This window comes from Hemiscyllium ocellatum, chromosome 26 (assembly GCF_020745735.1).
Source record: "Hemiscyllium ocellatum isolate sHemOce1 chromosome 26, sHemOce1.pat.X.cur, whole genome shotgun sequence".
In the NCBI taxonomy this organism is placed as follows: domain Eukaryota; kingdom Metazoa; phylum Chordata; class Chondrichthyes; order Orectolobiformes; family Hemiscylliidae; genus Hemiscyllium; species Hemiscyllium ocellatum.
Genome location: NC_083426.1, coordinates 39,093,841 through 39,114,222, shown reverse-complemented (window position 1 = coordinate 39,114,222; position 20,382 = coordinate 39,093,841). Strand labels below are relative to the sequence as shown.

The following is a 20,382-nucleotide window of genomic DNA, read 5'->3' as shown; positions in this document are numbered from 1 at the left end:
TACCTGTCAGGCTTCTGGTGATAATGATTTTGTATAACCTGACTCCTTATTAACTTAATGGAAGGCAAGACTCCCTCCAAATTAGGAGATTCAAGTCTAAAATTCAGCCTTCGAGGGAGAACTACAAATCACAAATGTAAGACAATTGAATTGAGCTGTTACCCAGGTAAATCATCTGAATCATAAAAAACAAACGCTCATTCTAATCTTCTGGTTGTACAAAGTTTTATTCTTTCCCACTCCCTTCAGAGCATCCACACTGTACACATTTATAAACTTCGCAAAATGCTTGTTTTGTTTGTGCACTGTAAAAAGAGATTTGTAGTTCAGTACATACACACAGTGTACTCTTCAAGAGCTACATAAATGGGCTCCAACCATATTCATGGATTTACATTTTCCTTTGAAAAATAACAATCATGGAAATGCAGAATGGAATTTCCCAAATGCTGACAAAACTAAACAGGATTTTTACATGATTTAATTACGTAAATCAGTAGACCTGTTCATGCCCATTATAAGCATAATTGATAATTGTCCTTTACACAGGTCACTTAACAGCTCATTAATTCAACATCTGTAAGAACTCGCTAAGTGCAATCTGTGCAATGGGCATAACTCCAGAAGTCCACCTAAACCACAGGTTTTGCAGTGCCATGGGATTGCTGCTGGCACATTGCTACTGTTCTGACACTTAAAACTCTTCCACCACGCAAGGTCTGTTCTGGCTCCCAATACAAGACTCAAATATGAAGGTTTTTCTGGTGCATTGGACACATCCCTCTCCTAATATTCTCGAATACGTCGATTAAAATACCTACAAGGCTCCATTGTAACTGGGCCAATGGTAAAGCAAACTTTCCAGTTATAACAAATTTGACAGTTGGCACTCAAAGAATCAAACAATTCCACTTGGAGATTGCCACCAGCTGCACAAGACTTGGATGTCAGGGGTATGGAGGCAGGAGTGTGGATTCAAGCAGTGTAAAATGAACTTTTAAAGCACTTTGCAATCTGACCTAGTAAATGTGGAATTGCTGAACGATTAAAAGATCCATCAAGATGGTCTTCCAGCATCCTGGTAGGTGCATAATCTAACGATAATGAGGAATTGTTGACTAATCAGTCTACAACAGAGCACAAGGAAGAGCAGAGGGTGGAAAAGCTTTGGGACCCATGGATCCAGAATAACCTGTTTCACACTGGCAATGCAGACCATTTACAAATGATCAATGCATTGCAAAGCCTTCATTGTGAACTGATGTTGACTAATTTAACCAGAACGTTTAACAATCTTTCTAGTGTTGTTCCTGTGGCCAGCTTTAGTTACGTAATTCCATAAAAAGTCAACTTTGGCTAGCATGCAAATCAACCAATTTGGATGTTTTCCTATACAATATTAACAGGGCACAATACTTCCTTGTTATAATTACTTTCAGTTCTAGCACACTTCATGTGTTTGCAAAACACCACATTCTGGTTAGTGAGAAAAAAATTACAGAAAATCTCTCTATGCTTGAACAGAATAGGTTGCATTTTGTCGGTCTATCGTTTTAATTTGCATCCTTTGGAACAGTCGAAATTCAGATGAAAGAGGTATATTTTGAAAACAACTCATGAAAATATATTATGACGTTTCTAATAGTAATGGATCATGGTTGTAATTACTACTCAAACATTCAAACAACTCTTCCTTCACCTTAAAAAAAAGCACAAGAGTAAACATTTCCATATTTATAGGTGTTCATGAATAAAAGTTCATATTCAAAGTTTCTTTGAAAACAGTAATAATCACATTCTTTATCAATTTATACAATACGTCAAAGTAAAGGCATTCTTTGAATTATAGTACAAAGGTTTGCACAAATATACATAACGCCTTATCAATAACCAACATTACAGAAGACGGTGAATCTCCCTCAGATGGTTAATGGTTTGAAATTCCACCTGTCACCCTTGCTTTCTCAATACAGACACAAATAAACCTCTATTCAGAAGCAACTCACCTTCCTGGTACAAAGTTATAAATTACACAACAGCAGGTTTGTAGTCCAGCAGGTTTAATTGGAAGCACACGAGCTTTCAGAGCGTCATTCCTTCATTAGGTGGTTGTGGAGGACACAACGGAAATTATACATTGAAAAATACCTTGATTGTCAAAGTATTTTTCAATGTATAATTTCAGTGACATCATACTGTAAACTTTTGCTATAAATTCTGTACCTTACAATTGTGTTCCCACAACCACCAGATGAAGGAACGACGCTCTGAAAGCTAGTGCTTCCAATTAAACCTGTTGGAATATAACCTGGTGTTGTGTGATTTTTAACTTTGTACACCCCAGTCCAACACCAGCATCGTCAAATCGTGACCTTCCTGGTAGCTCATCCTAATTCACAGAATTATGTAAATTGCCGATATTCTCCTCACTCTGTTCCATTCTGTCTTTGCATCAACGTGACGGCAGAGTTTTCAGGCCCTGGTGAGGTGTAGAACAGAGATGGATGTGTCAGCTTCCTGACCCTGTTGCCCATTTAGAGAGGTTGAGGTGGATTTGGAATCTGAAGGGGCTGGCTGCAGCCATTTAGGCTAATTAAGAGTCTTGTTAAGTAAGGATAGTCCAAGGACACTAAATGGGAGTTTCCAGTCAGCCTTCAATCTCCTGATATCAGTTTTCTTTTGTTGGTAGGGGAAGAAAGAAGTGAGGGGGAGAAAGCAGTAATTTAACTGCCTGAAGGTGGGCAGCTATTGGCAGAATCTGTGCCAGTCATCCAGGGGAGTTCACGTTTTCCCTACCTGCCTTGATGAGGGTGCAGCCAAATGGCACCTTCCAGCGGGATTCTCCTACTGGCAGTAGCCTAGCTGGTTTCTCTATTTTTTAAACCAATTTTCAAAGAGATTGGTCAGAGGGTGCCTTCCTGTTGAAATACCCTCTCAGCTATGTATTCTTTATTACAGTTTGCAACACCACTCAACCCAAAGTCCCCTGTTAATTCTTCAGTTTGGAGAGCACATCTATCACTCTTATTTTGGCACAGAACCTCTCTCCATGCCAATTAAGTGGTTAACCTGCATCCCCGTTCTAAGTGATTAAAGACTTAACAGCTAGATTTGTCTAATACATTAGATCAGTTGTATTACACTTTGATCTTTTACTTATAAATTCTGTGTCCTATGATCCTGCTCCACTAGTGACCTGATGAAGGAGCAGTGCTCTGAAAGCTTGTACCTTCAAATAAACCTGTGGACTATAACCTGGTGTCATGTGACTTTTAACTTTGTCCACCCCAGTCCAACACCCACACCTCCGCATCATGAATTCAAGATAGCTTTGTTCAGCAATCTAAACTTTTGATTTTAAACCATTTACACACATAATAATGCTGCATTCTCATTGTGCTTGTTAATAGCTGGTGTTGGGTAGAACAGATGTCCCAGATATTTTGTGAGCACATTTGGATGATTCATGAATTTCCATTACAACTTGGCCCTTGGCATAATAAACTTGTTCTGGCTCCTTCTTTTCAGTACCAGTTAGGTTATTACATCAGTGGGCAGAAATGGAGGATCTGTTGAACGCCATCACATTCAAATCTCTGGTCAGACCACTTACTTCTGAGGGAGAAGGGTCATAATGCAATGGTGGCTTACACACTGAAATTGTATGGAAACAAACAGGCACACAAGAATTAGAGAACGCAAGATTTCTTTTGAAATAATTAATTTTTTGTGCTATATATTTGGAATGAATCATTTGGTATGGAATGCTAGTTGGCAGCAGATAGCCTGGTAATCAAAACATCACACGATCCTTTGGAATTATTTTCATTATATATTAAAAGTTTTTATCGATCTGAAAAAAAAATTAATTGGTAGGTATTCAGTTCAACTTAGTAAGTGAGATGCACTAATGTAATTTCAATTGGCTTTGAAAACAAACTTCGTATTTCAATATCCTTGGACTGAGATAAGGGCAGGTGGTACAAATCAACCAAGGCTTTGGTCCCAATCACCATTTACCACACTCCTAATAGGTGCCAGGACATCAGTGAGCTGTGGCACTGTTTCACTGAATAGGCTGACATCATTTACTGTCTAAGCTCACCCACAAACAAGAAACCATTTAGTAAGATACCCTCACAGAACTATGTCCCAGCACGAGTCACTGAGGAGAGTAAGGAAGAGAATGATACTTGGGGATATATTGTCGTCATAGAGGGTTGTTGTGCTTTACCCAAATACTGATGCTTCTAATAATTATCCAGTCTTTTTGACTGTTTGTTATAGATATTCGCACACAGTCTACACTGAAATCAATGATGGTATTGATATCTTTTTTATCAAACAGTCCTTTTTGGAACTCATTTAGTTTAACATAGTCTGAGCAATCTTTACCCTTCTGCGTTATTTTTGGATTCTTTCCAACTTCAAGGATGCCAGAGTGAAGAATATCATTATGTCTATCTTCTGAACCAGTGACAACATGGATTCTGGTGACATTCATTGGCTTCATGAATACAATACTGAAGTAGTCTCCAGCTGAGGGTGATTTTCCCCAAAAGTACGCATCACCATTACTATAAGCTTTGCTGGGGTCATAGTTCTCAAATACCTTGAGACTTGTGTAGATAGTGGCTGGCGGGTTGTCAGGTATATCAAAGAAGTCCTCTTCAAAGTCATCATCCTTTAACCTATTTTCAGTCCCTCTGAAAGAGGAATAATATCCAATATGCTGAAAAAGGGAAGGCTTAAAGCGGATGACATCTTTTTGAGTGAGAAGGCCTCGAAAATGAATCAGTAACCAGTCACATGGCATCTCCTGATAAAACATTAGGAGAAAGTGGGCCAATCTTGGAAGGTCAGTAGAATGGTAAAGTTTTCCAATATAACCCAACTTGGAAAACTCTAATGTCACCCAATAGGAACCCTCCTTTGAAGCAAGGACTTTCTTGATGGCTGTTAGGAAAGAACGGGCACATTGAACATCGTCTTCCAGCATTAGGTAATATTCGGATAAGTTTGCACAGAAATTGAGCAGGAAAGCATAGTCGACATTTTGTTTTGACCTGAAAGTCACACGATCAGCTGGGTCATTATAATTTCGTTTCAGACCTTTTAGAGATGGATAGTACATTTGGGGAGCATGAATGATAACCAAGTGGCCAGAGATAATATGGTGAGCAAATTTTCTGGAAACCTGTTGAACTATTTGTGCATTCCATGCCATGTCAAAGTCTGCTAAGTGTACGACCACCACCATCTCAGTGAGCTCTTCATTTGTGGACTGATCAAATATGGATTTTAACGTTTCAAAGAGATAATTCCCACGTTTTCGTTTCACTGAAGACAGTCCTACTGTAAGATATTCTGCAAGTAGACAGAAATAAGTTTATTCAATTGTCAAAAGTCTAAAGATATGCACTAAAAATTTCAAAGCAAAAACCAATCCAATCTACTTCCATTTCACCAACAATGTAGGATGCTGCATTCAAACGGTTTCATACAATAAAGGGCTGGTCAAAGCCTATGGTTCGGTTGGGATATTAGGTCAACTTTACATATCACGATGGTATACAATAAACCAATTGATCATTGAACCAGATGATGAAATTCAATACCTGGGGCATTTATGGACTGAAACGTTTTTAAATTGGGGCCAAAAACACATTTAAAATAGTCGCAGGCATCACCTGATCCAGATACCTTGGCCAAGTCTCACAAAACCAATACTAACTAAATGAAAGAAAGCCATAGCTGAAATTAACAGTTTTCTCCAAAGAGATTGAAAAAAAGAAGGCTCCTCACACCCCACTGGGGGATGTGAAAAGACCTGCATCTCCTAATGCATTTATATCATGGTGAGAAATGGAACTTCGGACTACAGTTATCAGCTCTGACATCAAAATATGAGCAGATGGTAGACTGGTTAGCAAGGTTAGATCACACAGAATAGAGGGAGAGCTAGCCATTTGGATACAGAACTAGCTCAAAGGTAGAAGACAGAGGGTGGTGGTCGAGGGTTGCTTTTCAGATGGAAGACCTATGACCAGTGCTGTGCCACAAGGATTAGTTTTGGGTCCATTGCTTTTCATCACTTATATGATTTGGATGTGAACATAGGAAGTATAGTTAGTAGGTTTACAGAAGACACCAAAACTGAAGGTATAGTGGACAGCAAAGAAGTACAACGGGATCTTGATCAAATGTGCCAATGGCTGGCAGATGGAGTTTAATTGAGATAAATGCGAGGAGGTGCATTTTGGAAAAGCAAACCAGGGCAGGACTTATACACTTAATTGTAAGGTCCTGGGGAATGTTGCTGAACAAAGAGATGTTGGAGTGCAGGCTCATAGTTCTTTTGAAAGTGCAGTCGCAGGTAGGTAGGATAGCGAAGGAGGAATTGGGTATGCTTGCCTTTATTAGTCAGAGCATTGATTATAGGAATTGGGACATCATGTTAGAGCTGTATAGGACACTGTTTAGGCCACTATTGGAATACTGCATGCAGTTCCAGTCGACATGCTGTAGGAAGGATGTTGTGAAATCTGAAAGGGTTCAGAAAAGATCTACAAGATGTCGCCAGGATTGGAAGATTTCAGCTATATGCAGATCCTGAATAGGTTGGGGCTATTTTCCCTGGAGCTTTGAGGCTGAGGGGTAACCTCATAGAGGTTTATATGGACAGGGTGAATAGACAAGGTCTTTTCTCTGGGCTGGGGGCATCCAAAACTGGAGGGTACAGGCTTAAGGTGACAGGTGAAAGATTTAAAAGGGATCCAAAGGGCAACACTTGCATGGAACGAGCTGCCAGAAGAAGTGGAGGCTGGTACAATTACAACATTTAAAAAGCATCTTGGATGGGTATGTGAATAAGAGGAGTTTGGAGAGATGTGGGCCAAATGCTGGCAAATGGGACGAGATTAACTTAGGATATCTGGTCCACATGGGCAAGTTGGACTGAAGGGTCTGTTTCCGTGCTATACATCTCTATGATAGAAGAACATACAGCCAGTTGATATTGCTGGGGCTTCTGTGGTAGATTAGGGGAGATGAAACTAAAAATGCAGACCCAAATATAGGTTGCGAACTCTCTCTCTGTCCCTCAAGATGAAAAGTTTCCACAGAAAGAGGAGATGAAGCAACAGGGAGCTGGGTATTTTAAAAATAAGTGCAACCTTACTATAGCTGATGATCCAACAGCTAACTAACCAACTGTGGTCTCAGGTTAAACTGATATCTCAAGGACATCAAAAGGATTAGCTTCCTTTGTACTGAAAACTATCCCCTTTTAATGTTGGATGTGAGAGACTGACAGAGCAAGCTCATGTGACTGCCCAAAGCTTTAAGCTTTACTTTCTACCGCTATTATTGAGTTTCAAGACAACAAAATTGCTCTTTTTTTTACTCAAGAAAAGCCATGTAATTGGCTGTCTTGCTTATATTGAAAATGTTTAACCATTTTTTAGTGGAGAAAGGTGTAGCTGTTTGTTAAAACCAGCTGGGAGGTTGAAAAGAATGTCTTTTATTTTCCCTTCCTCTGGTTTAGCTCTCTACTCAGTGGCCTCTGAAGAGATCAGGTGGAGTGATAATGTGCATCCTCCTACTGTTCTTAGTGAGCAGGTTGATGTGATGTGATCCATAGTTCAGGATTCTCAGCGATAATTTGCATTGGAGGTTGATTCGCAACTTTCACTTCTGGTGTGAGTGGCCACATTGTCCCTAGTCAGTGGGCATTTGCTGGAGTGCTATCCGCTACCTTATAGGGAGCTTTCCGTGAAACGAGGAGAGGGCTTTTTTGTTTATACACACTGCAGATGGCTCACAATACTCTCTTCCAGGAAATTGCATCGAATATTAGCTGCTGTTTAGCAGATTGATCAGTGTGATTTGAAGTACTTTCTTGATGGATTTCTTCAAAACTTCACGAATGGAATGTGTAGAAACCACTCACAAATGAAGTGGCTGGAGCATCCATTTCCCCTTTCTCTTGGCAGCAGTTAGCCACTGGCCCAAGGTCTATGTGGGGCTGTGAACCTGTCCTGCATTCTGCAGAACAGAGAAGGGCCACTATTAGTATACACAATGATCTGGTTGTGCTCTGGATCAGTTATAGCCTCGATATTATTTGTTATCTGGGTATCAGATAAACAATCTTAAGTCGAGCCTTTGTGCCTTTTACATTGGATCTTCTCCAGCAACTGGCATAAATTTTGATTTTCAATGGCAGCATAAATTGGTCCACCAACAGAATACGCAATTCAGGACTAGAATATGTAAATGTAGGAAAATGAGTCTGGGTGGGTTGCTCTTCGGAGGGTTTGCTGCCTAACCTGCTGTGCTTTGACTAGCAACACATTTGCAGGAGGGTTGGTGTGGACTTGTTGGGCCGAAGGGCCTGTTTCAACACTTAGTAATCTAATCTAATAGTTTGACCAAAAAATCTGATGAAATCATTTAAGTAACACAATTCATTCAAGGCTTATTGTGTATTTAAATATTTATAAACATATACATATTGTAAAGGTAAAGTCACCATCATCCCAGAGAATCACAGGGATGCTCTTTACTAGACAGTGGAGACTGGTAATGGTTTAACCCAAGGGTCACTACATCTTAGATGCCGAGTGAGGTTGAGGGGACACAAGTTCCATGGGAATGTCAGTTGGTGCAGAAATTGAACCCACGCTGTTGGCATCACCCTGCATCACAAACTAGCCGTCCAGCCAACAGGCGTTTGAGATAAGCCAATGCAACATTGCACTTATTCATTTGATAATACAGAACTTGAGTTTGCCATAAAAAAAACATCTTGCACTCGATCAGGATAATTTGCAAGAATACCAATGTAAAGGGAAACAACTTTTTCATTGTAGGAGAGAAGAGTACTGACTGACTCAAAAGAGACTTTGATTGGGAGAGACATTACCATGTAGAATTTATCAGTTAGATGACTGACAGTTAATTGCCTTGCTTTGTTTAATTTCTAAACCAAACAAGTTGACTATGATTGGTTTTGGAATTGCTCTGAAAAACGTACCAAAGAACGTCACCTATTTTTCTGGGTTGAAGCAGCATGTACATTTATTTCTGTTTGCACAGAACAAGGCCCCATGTATTAATTTTTGTAGTTTCCAGTATGTGCACATGCTTCACAATGTCAACTCGGCTAATAATCCTAAATTGATTGTCAGCATTTATTTCTCACTGTATATCACACAAACCCATAAACGAATCCAAAGCCATCACTTTTGCTGCTGAGAAGTGTCCCGCCTACCTCACATTATCCTGAAAGTTAACATTTGATGATGCTAACTGCTTCACACTGCTATAGGTAGGAACAAGTAATGTTCATCACTAACAAGATGTTTCAATAAACATGTGGACTATATGGAAGTGTAAGACATCTCCAAGTTGGGTAGAAACACAAATTTCATTTGTTGGGTCAGTGCAAAATTATTCACAATGAAATGAAGGTAAATGGAATTTTTAAATGTAAGTTTTGTTAATTTGAAACGCCAATTACAGTTCAGACAATAGGTCTGGCTTTAGGAGACTTTAGACCAAGATTATTAACCCTTAAATGCAATTCCTTCATCTTACAGCTCTCACACACACGTGAAAAACGTCAAAGAAAATGCTTTTCTCTTACTCTTTTTCAGTAAAGGATAACCTGCTAAATATTGATAGGTGACATTAATAGGTGCAGAAAAGTTTATCAGCTCCCTGAAGTTCTGCACATTCCTCTCTGAATACAACTGCTGTACAGCTATTTCTTTGGCCAATCTCCTTTCTTCTTCTTCCTGAAAGACAAATGTAAACAACTGTAAATTGCACCACCAATAAGAAGTCATATAATTATCAAAGACATATCTTTCAGTAATCCCTGCTTTACATGTCAAGCTAACAAGCTCGGCACTTTCATACATCCTGAGTGCAAAAACTCCTTACAGTATGGGGTGCTCAACATGGACAAGTAAACCATCTTGCTCTTTATTAAAAAGATGCAGAAATATTTATTTTATGTAAGGTGGTGGTGCCATGGTTGAAATCACTAAAATACCATATCTGCAAGAACTCCCTTTGTTACAGTCATATTTTAATGTAAGATGATAGGGATTTCTCCCCACCACCCAGTGTTTGTAAATGCTTGCTTTTCATTTACAAAGTACTCACATTTTAGAGATTTCAAAATGCCATTATGAAGGGATAAAGGTGGGGACATAGTATTGGGTTTGCTATAATTTATATTCAAAGTAGAGTTATTGAGGTAAATGTTGATCTCAGTGGATTCAATTTGTAGAATAGCATGACTGAGTGTGTGGAAAGTGGTTAGAATATTTCAATGATCATTCACACCCATTCTGATGGAGTTAGTTCAATTGATTCGTACTCATTGGTGCAGTTACCATGACAACCTAATGAATTCCTCCTACGGCGATAATTTTAAAAACTATAGAAGACGACCATTGTTCAGATTCAGTCTTGGTTTAATAATGGTGATGTGAAGGGGAGATATGGGGCTCCGAGCTGAGTATTAAAATACAGTAATATTTAAAGTGAACGTTGTGTCTACTGTACTGGAAAGGTTTGCTGTTTATTGCAGTGAGACAAAGTGTTAAGGGAAAGGAAGTGTGGAATTGCTATTTTAATTCAGGGATAAGCATACTACAAAATAAACCTGTTGTTTGAGTTCCTATTAAATTCATTTTATTTGAGTGTAGGGATGACACTCAATGGCTCAGTGTTTAGCACTGCTGTCTCCAAGCATCAGGGGCCCAGTTTCAATTCCAGGTTCGGGCGACTGTCTGTGTGGAATCTGTACATTCTCCCCATGTCTGTGGGGTTTCCTCCCATAGTCCAAAGGTGTGCAGGTTAGGTGGATTGGCCATGGAAAATGCGGGTTACAGAGATAAGGTGAATTCTCCTCGGAGGGTCGGTGTGGACTAGATGGGCCGAATGGCCTGTGTCCAAACTCTAAGGATTCTTTGATTCTACGTTCATCAGTCCTGCCGAAGGAAAGATTTGAGAAACATTTGAATGGGTCCTGTATATTCATGGAACAGATTGGTATTGTCACATGCCTTGGGTTACACTAATTCTGGGTTAATATGGGCAGTGAGAATTAGGATTGAAAATGTGTTGCCGGTTAAAGCACAGCAGGTTAGGCAGCATCCAAGGAATAGGAAATTTGACGTTTCGGGCATAAGCCCTTCATCAGGAATGAGGAGAATTAGGGACAGAGCATAGCAGCTTCTCATAGCATTAACCTGCACTAGTGAACCTACAAGAATATCTGTGGCCCACTCAATATTTACAACAGGCCCCTTGTATTCTTGAACTATTTCATGTCCAATTTACCAGTGTCGAAGAGTAACAAATGGCAGCCAATGTACAAACAGAAAATGAGACTAATATGGTGCATACGCACCCACTGAAATGCTCAATACCAGCCAGGACAATGCAGCCCACTTCAGTGAGTTTCAGGTTCCATAAACATAAACAAGACCAATGGCAAATTGATGTTTTTTCTTAATAGTGGTGGTTGAATGAAAAAATAATATTATAGATTTTTGGCAACCACTTGAACAAAGACAACATAGAACATTCCAGCGCAGTACAGGCCCTTCGGCCCTAGATGTTGCACCAACCTTTCTGAAGCCCATCTAACCTACACTATTCCCTTTTCATCCATATGTCTGTTCATTTAAATGCCCTGACAGTCGGCAACTCTACTATTATTGCCAGGCAGGCCGTTCCACGCCCCTACTACTCACTGAGTGAAGAAACTACCTCTAACATCTGTTCTATATCTATCAACCCTCAATTTAAAGTGATGTCCCTTCATGCTAGCTCTCACCATCTGAGAAAAAAAGACTCTCCCTCCCTATCTAACCCTCTGATTATCTTAGATCTCAATTAAGTCATCTCTCAACCACATTCTCTCTAACGAAAACAGCCTTCAGTCCCTCAGCCTTTCCTAGTAAGACCTCCCCTCCATACCAGGCAACATCCTATGAGGAACCCTTTCCAAAGCTTCCACATCTTACCTATAATGTGGTGACCAGAACTGTATACAATACTCCAACTGCGGCCGCACCAGAGTTTTGAAGTTTATCTTCACATCTGACAATGCCACACCCTCTTAGCAATGCATTGAAATGCCAGGCTAGGTTATGAACCCAGATTCCGGATTCTGTCTTCATCCATGAACAAAATGTGATATCTGACTCGTTATCAAATTTGACTCACTCACCTGGAAAGTGTGGCAAAGTACTACAAAAATGAATAGCTTATAAATGCCCCTCCTGTATAGAGAGTAGAATTCATTCATTGATGGCTGAGTTACAGACTTGGAGTTCCCCTTAAATGGGAGGACTTAAAATAAACATGTAATATTCTGCGGGTTCCAGATCAGTGAGCTGGATCAAAACTGAGTACTCTGGCTGCAATAACAAGTCAGAGGCTGGGAATTCTATGATAAGGAACTTACCGTATGACTTCCCAAAGCTTGATCACCATCTACAAGATACTGGTCAGGAGTTTGATGGAATATTCTCCACTTGTCTGGATGGGCGAAACTCCAACACTCAAAAGGCTTGACACCATCCAGAACAAAACTAAAAAATGTGTTGCTGGAAAAGCACAGCAGGTCAGGCAGCATCCAAGGAGCAGGAGAATCGACGTTTCGGGCATAAGCCCTTCTTCAGGAATCCTCAACATTCTCACAGACCTGCCAAGGACCTCTACTATTCTTCATCCACAGAAGAATCCATACACTAAACAAAGAGCTCTTCCGAGCCATATCGGAAATTAAAGACAGTAAGTACCAATTTTTCAGCTCTGATCTCCAGCATCTGCAGTCCTCACTTTCTCCCACCATCCAGAACAAAACAGCCTATTTGATTCTCACCCCATCCACCATATTCCCTCCCTCCACCACTAACACTGTGGCAGTACTGCACGCCATCTACAAGAAATACCGTAGTAATTCATCAAGGCTCCTTCAACAGCACCTTTCAAACTCGCAACTTCTACCATCTCAAAGCAAGAGGTAACAGATGTTTGGGAACACTACTACAAGTAAATTCCTCTCCAAAACCCCCATGGAACTATATCCTATTCCAGTGTCAGAAACCTGGAATTCCCTCCCCAATAGCACAGCAGTGCACACATACCACATGAACTGCAGCTGTTCAAAGCAAGGTCGGCATGTGGTTGGCACTACTACCTCACAGCACCAAGGTCCCAGGTTCAATTCCAGCCTCAGGTGACTGCCTGTGTGGAGTTTGCACATTCTCTCCACGTCTGCGGGGGTTTCCTCCCACAGTCCAAGGATGTGCAGGTCAGGTGAATTGGCCATGCTAAATTGCCCATAGTGTGAGGTCTCCCACCCACAGCTTCCAATCTCAGACCTGGAACCCCGCACTGCCCGGTTCTACTTCCTTCCCAAGATCCACAAGCTTGACCACCCTGGCCGACCCATTGTCTTAGCATGCTCCTGCCCCAATGAAATCACCTCTACCTACCTCGACACTGTCCTATCCTCCCTAGTCCAGGGACTCCCCACATACGTTCGAGACACCATCCACGCCCTCCACCTCCTCCAAGACTTTCGCTTCCCTGGCCCCCAATGCCTCATCTTCACCATGGATATCCAATCCCTCTATACCTCCATCCGCCATGACCAGGGCCTCCAAGCCCTCCGTTTCTTACTCTCCTAACATCCCCAACAGTACCCTTCCACCGGCACTCTCATTCGTTTGGCCGAACTGGTCCTCACCCTTAACAATTTCTCCTTCAAATCCTCCCACTTCCTCCAGACCAAAGGGGTAGCCATGGGCAACGGTATGGGCCCCAGCTATGCCTGTCTCTTTGTTGGCTATGTAGAACAGTCTAATTACACCAGCACCACTCGCCACCTCTTCCTCTGCTACATTGATGACGGCATTGGCGCCACCCTGTGCTCCCGCAATGAGGTTGAGCAGTTCATCAACTTCACCAACACATTCCACCCTGACCTTAAATTTACTTGGACCATCTCTGACACCTCCCTCCCCTTCCTGGACCTCTCCATCTCCATTAATGACGACCGACTTGACACCGACATCTATTACAAACCCATCGACTCCCACAGCTACCTGGATTACACCACTTCCCACCTTACCTCCTGCAAAAATACCATCCTGTATTCCCAATTCCTCTGCCTCCGCCGTACCTGCTCCCAGGAGGACCAGTTCCACCACAGAACACACCAGATGACCTTCTTTAGAGACCGCAATTTCCCTTCCCACGTGGTTAAAGATGCCCTCCAACACATCTCGTCCACATCCCGCACCTTCGCCCTCAGACTCCACCCCTCCAACTGTTACAAGGACAGAACACCCTTAGTGCTCACCTTCCACCCTACCAACCTTCGCATAAACCAAATCATCCGCCGACATTACCGCCACCTCCAAACAGACCCCACCACAAGGGATGTATTTCCTTCCTCACCCCTTTCAGCCTTCCGCAAAGACTGTTCCCTCCGTGACTGCCTGGTCAGGTCCACACCCCTCTACAACCTACCCTCCCATCCTGGCACCTTCTTCTGCCACCGCAGGAATTGCAAAACCTGCGCCCACACCTTGCCCCAAAGGAGCCTTCCACATCCAAAGTTTTACCTGCACATCCACCAATATCATTTATTGTATCCGTTGCTCCCGATGCGATCTCCTCTACATTGGGGAGACTGGACGCCTCCTAGCAGAGCGCTTTAGGGAACATCTCTGGGACACCCGCACCAATCAACCACACTGCCCCGTGGCCCAATATTTCAACTCCCCCTCCCACTCTGCCGAGGACATGGAGGTCCTGGGCCTCCTTCACCGCCGCTCCGACACCTGGAGGAAGAACACCTCATTTTCGCCATGGAACACTTCAACCCCAGGGCATCAATGTAGACTTCAACAGTTTTCTCATTTCCCCTTCCCACACCTCACCCCAGTTCCAAACTTCCAGCTCAGCACTGTCCCCATGACTTGTCCTACCTGCCTATCTTCTTTTCCACCTATCCACTCCACCCTCCTCCCTGACCTATCACCTTCATCCTCTCCCCCACTCACCTATTGCACTCTATGTTACTTTCTCCCTACTCCCACCCTCCTCTCACTTATCGCTCCACCCTTCATGCTTTCTGCTTGTATTCCCGATGAAGGGCTTTTGCCCGAAATATCGATTTTACTGCTCCTCGGATGCTGCCTGAACTGCTGTGCTTTTCCAGCACTACTCTAATCTTTACATAGTGTTAAGTGCGTTAGTCAGAGGGAAATGGATCTGGGTGGGTCATTCTTCGGAGTGCCGGTGTGGAGTTGTTGGGTCGAAGGGCCTGTTTCCACATTGTAGGGAATCTAATCTAAAATACACATTTGTAGCTGAATTGCTCAGTGTTTCTTACTGGTTGGAGTGGCACGGTGGCACAGTGGTTAGCACTGCTGCCTCACAGCACCAGAGACCCGGGTTCAATTCCCGCCTCAGGCAACTGTCTGTGCGGAGTTTGCACATTCTCCCCGTGTCTGCGTGGGTTTCCTCTGGGTGCTCCTGTTATCTCCCACAGTCCAAAGATGTGCAGGTTAGGTGAATTGGTCATGCTAAATTGCCCATAGTGTTAGGTGAAGGGGTAAATGTAGGGGAATGGGTCTGGGTGGGTTGCTCTTCGGAGGGTCGATGTGGACTTGTTGGGCCAAAGGGCCTGTTTCCACACTGTAAGTAATCTAAAACAAGATTACTCACCATCACCTTCTCAAGGACAACTAAGGATGGGCAATAAATTCTGGTCTTATCAGATGCTCAAAGTCCACGAGATGAATTTTAAAAAAAGATAACTTGAAAATCATTGTAAAAAAAGTAAGATACGCAGCCTTGTTCCTTCATCTGATTTGACTTTGACAATTTACATTATCATTGCAGGGAGAATACCATCCACCAGAGGGAGCAAGGAAATAGAGATTGACAGTAATTGCTGAACATAAATTTTCACTGTGCCTCAGTCACAATACGACAAGGAACACATTTCTACACCATTTTGAAATTTGCTTTTGGTTCTACCTTACATTTTTTTTTAAACAACGACAACACTTCAAACCCATTTTATGCATTGTGACAGAATCCCAATTGATGGAACTACTGCACAAGATCCCAGAATTAAGTCTGGCTTGATAGATGATGGTTTATTTGGTTAGTTCATCAACAGGATTGTTAGTCACCAAGATATATTCAAATGAGGCTACAGATTTTCTCTAACACTAGAACAGAAGTTTATTAAACAAAAAAAGTTTAATAAAATAAAAGTTAGAATGATATCAAAATACATAGCAAAATAAAGTATCAATCTATTTTCTGAAATTATCCATCATAGTCATTCAAGTCCAGAGAGAAATTACCTCACATTACAACCCTTTAGGGTTTTACTTGACTTTTTCCAGATTCTTTCCTGTGGACTGTGAAGAGAACTTGATGAGCCCATTCTAAACGTCTACAAATCAGAGACCCTAAACTTTCTCAGTTCTGACAAACTTTATATTTTGCAACTAGGTTCTCCTTGCTTGGAAGTTTCACAAATTAAAACCCTTCTGTAGAGGTAACTTATTCCCTGAACCCTTTACAGAGAAAAGCTCATCTTGCTTCTAAACTCAACATTGGTGTATTTTGAATTGAATTTTCAAAATGACTCACGCAAACCTAGATTCTCTGACCTGAGAAAAACGCTTACTTTCTGTCATAAATACCACAGTCCTAACACCTTTCCACAAACGCAAGGATCCACAGTTCGCTGTTTTACAGACAGACAGACAGACAGACAGACAGACACACACACACACACACACACACACACACAATGTATAAATATTTCATTCATTGCTGGGATGTGGACATCAATGTCTGGGTCAATATTATTGTCCATATCCAGTTAGGCTGGTGCTGGTGAACTGCGTTTTTGAACCTCTGCAGTCTATTTGGTGGAGGAAGACCCACCATTCCATTAGAGAGAAAGTTTCAAGACTTTGATCAGTGAGAGTGAAAGTACTGCGACATATTTAAAATGCACCTTCATCACAAGTGCAATGTATATTTAGGTATGCCTGAGATTGTGAAAGGCACTAACATCATTGGAATTCAAGGAGTGGCTGCTTGGAATCCAGGTAAATTGTGCTCATCTTGCCCATTCTCTTTGCACGCACAGCCATTGTCTCTATGCCTCAGCCAGTTTTTATGCATCACTTTAATCTGGTACCTACTTCCCAAATCAAATCCTAGTGAATGCAGATAATATGTGGCATCTTTGGCATTTAAGTACAATCTAATGCATCACAGCAATAAACATATAATAAAACAGGTTAGGCAAGTGTACGAATTAAAAGGCAGATTAATTTTCATCTCTCAATACAATATAGAAGTTTTGCTTTCCACCTGTTTTGAGTCTTAAGACCTATTATATGCCATAGGCATTTCCCAACGTTATGGTGAAAGATTACATGTATGTGAATTCAGGGGGAAGTATAGCTTGGTAACAATTGCCTGTATTGTTAATTTGTCTTCATTATTTATCAAGTAGATTTTTTTCTGTATTCCTAAATTCTCGTGGATTTATAGGAGATTTCCTAGTGAAAGCTCTATTTAAGCATGGGAACATACATAACTAAAGACATCAGTCCGCTACGTACTGGATCAGCAGCATTTAAATAGGACCCGCCATATAAACTAAACTTTTTAAAGCAGATCACACACATTATAAAACAATGTATACACTGAGCCACTTAGGAGATCAGGTTAGCTTACCAAAATCTTGGTCAATTTGGTGGGTTTCAAGTGTTTTTAAGGAGGAACATTCAGTAGAGGTGGAAGGTGTCCCAGATCCTGGGAGCTCCACAATGAAACGCACAGCCATCGACAGTGGAGCAATGTTTTAAAAAAGATGATTCAAAGGGATGTTAGTGTGGTTGGCCAGGCCAGTATTCGTTGCTTATCTTGAATTGTCCTCGAAAAGGAGGAGGTAAGCTCTTTTTGTAAAACTACTGCAGACCATGGGGGTTAGGTACACCACATTGCTGTTAGGGAGGGAGCTCCAGGACTTTGACTCAGTGACAATAAAGCACAAGTGTATAGTTCCAAGTCAGGATTAGACTTACAGATTAGACTTACAGTGTGGAAACAGGCCCTTCGGCCCAACAAGTCCACACCGACCCGCCGAAGCGCAACCCACCCATACCCCTACATTTACCCCTTACCTAACACTACGGGCAATTTAGCTTGGCCAATTCACCTGACCCGCACATCTTTGTGACTGTGGGAGGAAACCGGAGCACCTGTTGGAAACCCACGCAGACACGGGGAGAACGTGCAAACTCCACACAGTCAGTCGCCTGAGTCGGGAATTGAACCCGGGTCTACAGGCGCTGTGAGGCAGCAGTGCTAACCACTGTGCCACCGTGCCGCCCAATGGTGCGTGACTCTCAGCAGAACTTGCATCTGATGATGTTCCCATATATCCGGTGACCTAGTCTGGGGTAGTAGAGGTTGCAGGTTTGGACATTTAAAATCAGGGATATTAAAGAAGCTAGGAAGAGATAAATGGCTAGAAACTATAGAGATAGAAAGGGATGAAGTAATTATTTCCTTATTAATGAAGACAGTTTACAAACTACTGAGAAAATACACAGCTACATAAAAGTTGCAGTTTTGCTGCATCTGTACTTTCAGGAGCTGCTTGAAATAAGTGGTTTTCACTTAAAGATACATGAGGGTGGCCCTATTTCATCTACTGAGCTGGGGAGAAAAGTTATTTTAATGACACCGTTGATGAATGGCAAATTTAACCTGAACAACTTTCCACATCGTGAATAGTGTCAAGTTCCCTCACCCCTTAGAGAAAATGACTCTTCACATTACCATTAGAATTAAAGATCTCAGATCACAACAGGAAACCTTAAGTTTGGTGTCAATGGAAGAATGTGGCAAACTTGACAGATATGGAGCTGTTGTACAAGGTGGTATGAATTGTTGAATTGAACACACATGAAAAACCCCCATTGTCAATTGTTGGGAAAGTGCTTACTCAGTCACACTTGGTGCACAAACATCAACACGGCTGAAAAGCTGATGCAAAGTGGACTCTTGTCTACCTGTGCCACTGAGAATACTCACCAATATGCTCCCTTCTTCATTGTTCATAAAGAGGAACATGAAAAGACAAACAAATAGGAAGAAACCAACCACCATCACCGATCGTTTCCAGTAGCATCTCATTGCAGCAGAATTTTTCCGAGTTGATCATGAGTAAGGGCTGTTTTCAGTCTCACTCTGAAAACAAAACACAGACCATTTGTCAAACTGGAGTTTGAGTCTTCAGATGGCTGCATCAGTTTGAAAGGAAGTTACAGTAATTTACAAAGTCTAGTACATACGGAGAGACCATCAGGCTTCACCGCGATGGGTACCATATTCAAACAGCCAGTGAATACTTACTGATGACATTCTGTATGAAGATTGAAACAATTGGGCTAGAGAAGTGACAAATCCAAGGACTCTTTCCAGTCCTTATACCAGTGTAATGGAGAGAAAATAAGTACTCCTTTTAAAAAGGAAAATAAATACTATCTGGAAAATCTTTGTGACGTTGTGTGCTTCTAAAGTTGAAAGAGAGTTTCTAGCACTCAGCATTAGTTGAAATCAGTATTCATTTAATCTCAAAGCTAACTGTATCGGTGCTCTTTGCTTGCCTCATCTCCTCCTGATTTGGAGTGGCACAAGTGTTGGTTTGGGAACAGGAGACCCTTCTGCATTGAGGCTGCAAAAGTCACAATCTGGCAAAAATGGAATGAAACTAGCCAGAGGCATACTATCTAATTGCTTCATGCCATTTTTTTACAACAATATATTAAGTGATATAATAAATTGACTCAGTGGGCACACTAGTCTCTTGTCCCAGTGACATTCTCCTGAGTCTTCCTTTAAAAAGGATCAAACCAAGCAGGTTCACACACAAATTCCAAGAAAATTGTTGTCCACGCAATTTGGTTGTAGCGGATTTGCTTTATCAAAATTACTGATGTAGTTTTTGCAATATTGAACCCTAGATTAGAAATAAATATTCAAGCTATTAATTTATCTGACAGTATTCCAAATGTTGTGTAAAGGGATAAAACAACTTGATATAATACATATCAGCTTATCAAAGATGCTTTGAACCAAAAACACTGGAACCTTATTTAATGCAATTGTGCTTGACATAATTTCCTTTCTATTCTCTTCTATTTTAAGCTAGATGATTGATAGTACGGGCAGGTGTAACTGCAGGGGCTGTTATCTCTAAAGTATTAGAGGCATTGTCACCAATCGAAGGAGAAG

The 20,382-nt window shown here is 41.5% G+C and overlaps 1 protein-coding gene across 2 annotated transcripts in view; it reads right to left on the bottom strand.

The window, feature by feature from the left end:
• Positions 1-208: 208 nt before the first annotated feature.
• LOC132828418 (alpha-1,3-mannosyl-glycoprotein 4-beta-N-acetylglucosaminyltransferase C-like) overlaps positions 209-20,382 on the bottom strand; it is a 164,952-nt gene continuing 144,778 nt past the window's right edge. For both annotated transcript variants that reach the window (XM_060845510.1, XM_060845509.1), the window contains exons 3-5: positions 19,180-19,335; positions 9,650-9,800; positions 209-5,367 (exon numbers count right to left, since the gene is read on the bottom strand). In XM_060845510.1, coding sequence (XP_060701493.1) covers positions 4,211-5,367; positions 9,650-9,800; positions 19,180-19,281 — 1,410 coding nt within the window. In that variant the 5' untranslated portion in view covers positions 19,282-19,335 and the 3' untranslated portion in view covers positions 209-4,210. The remainder of the gene's footprint in view (positions 5,368-9,649; positions 9,801-19,179; positions 19,336-20,382) is intronic.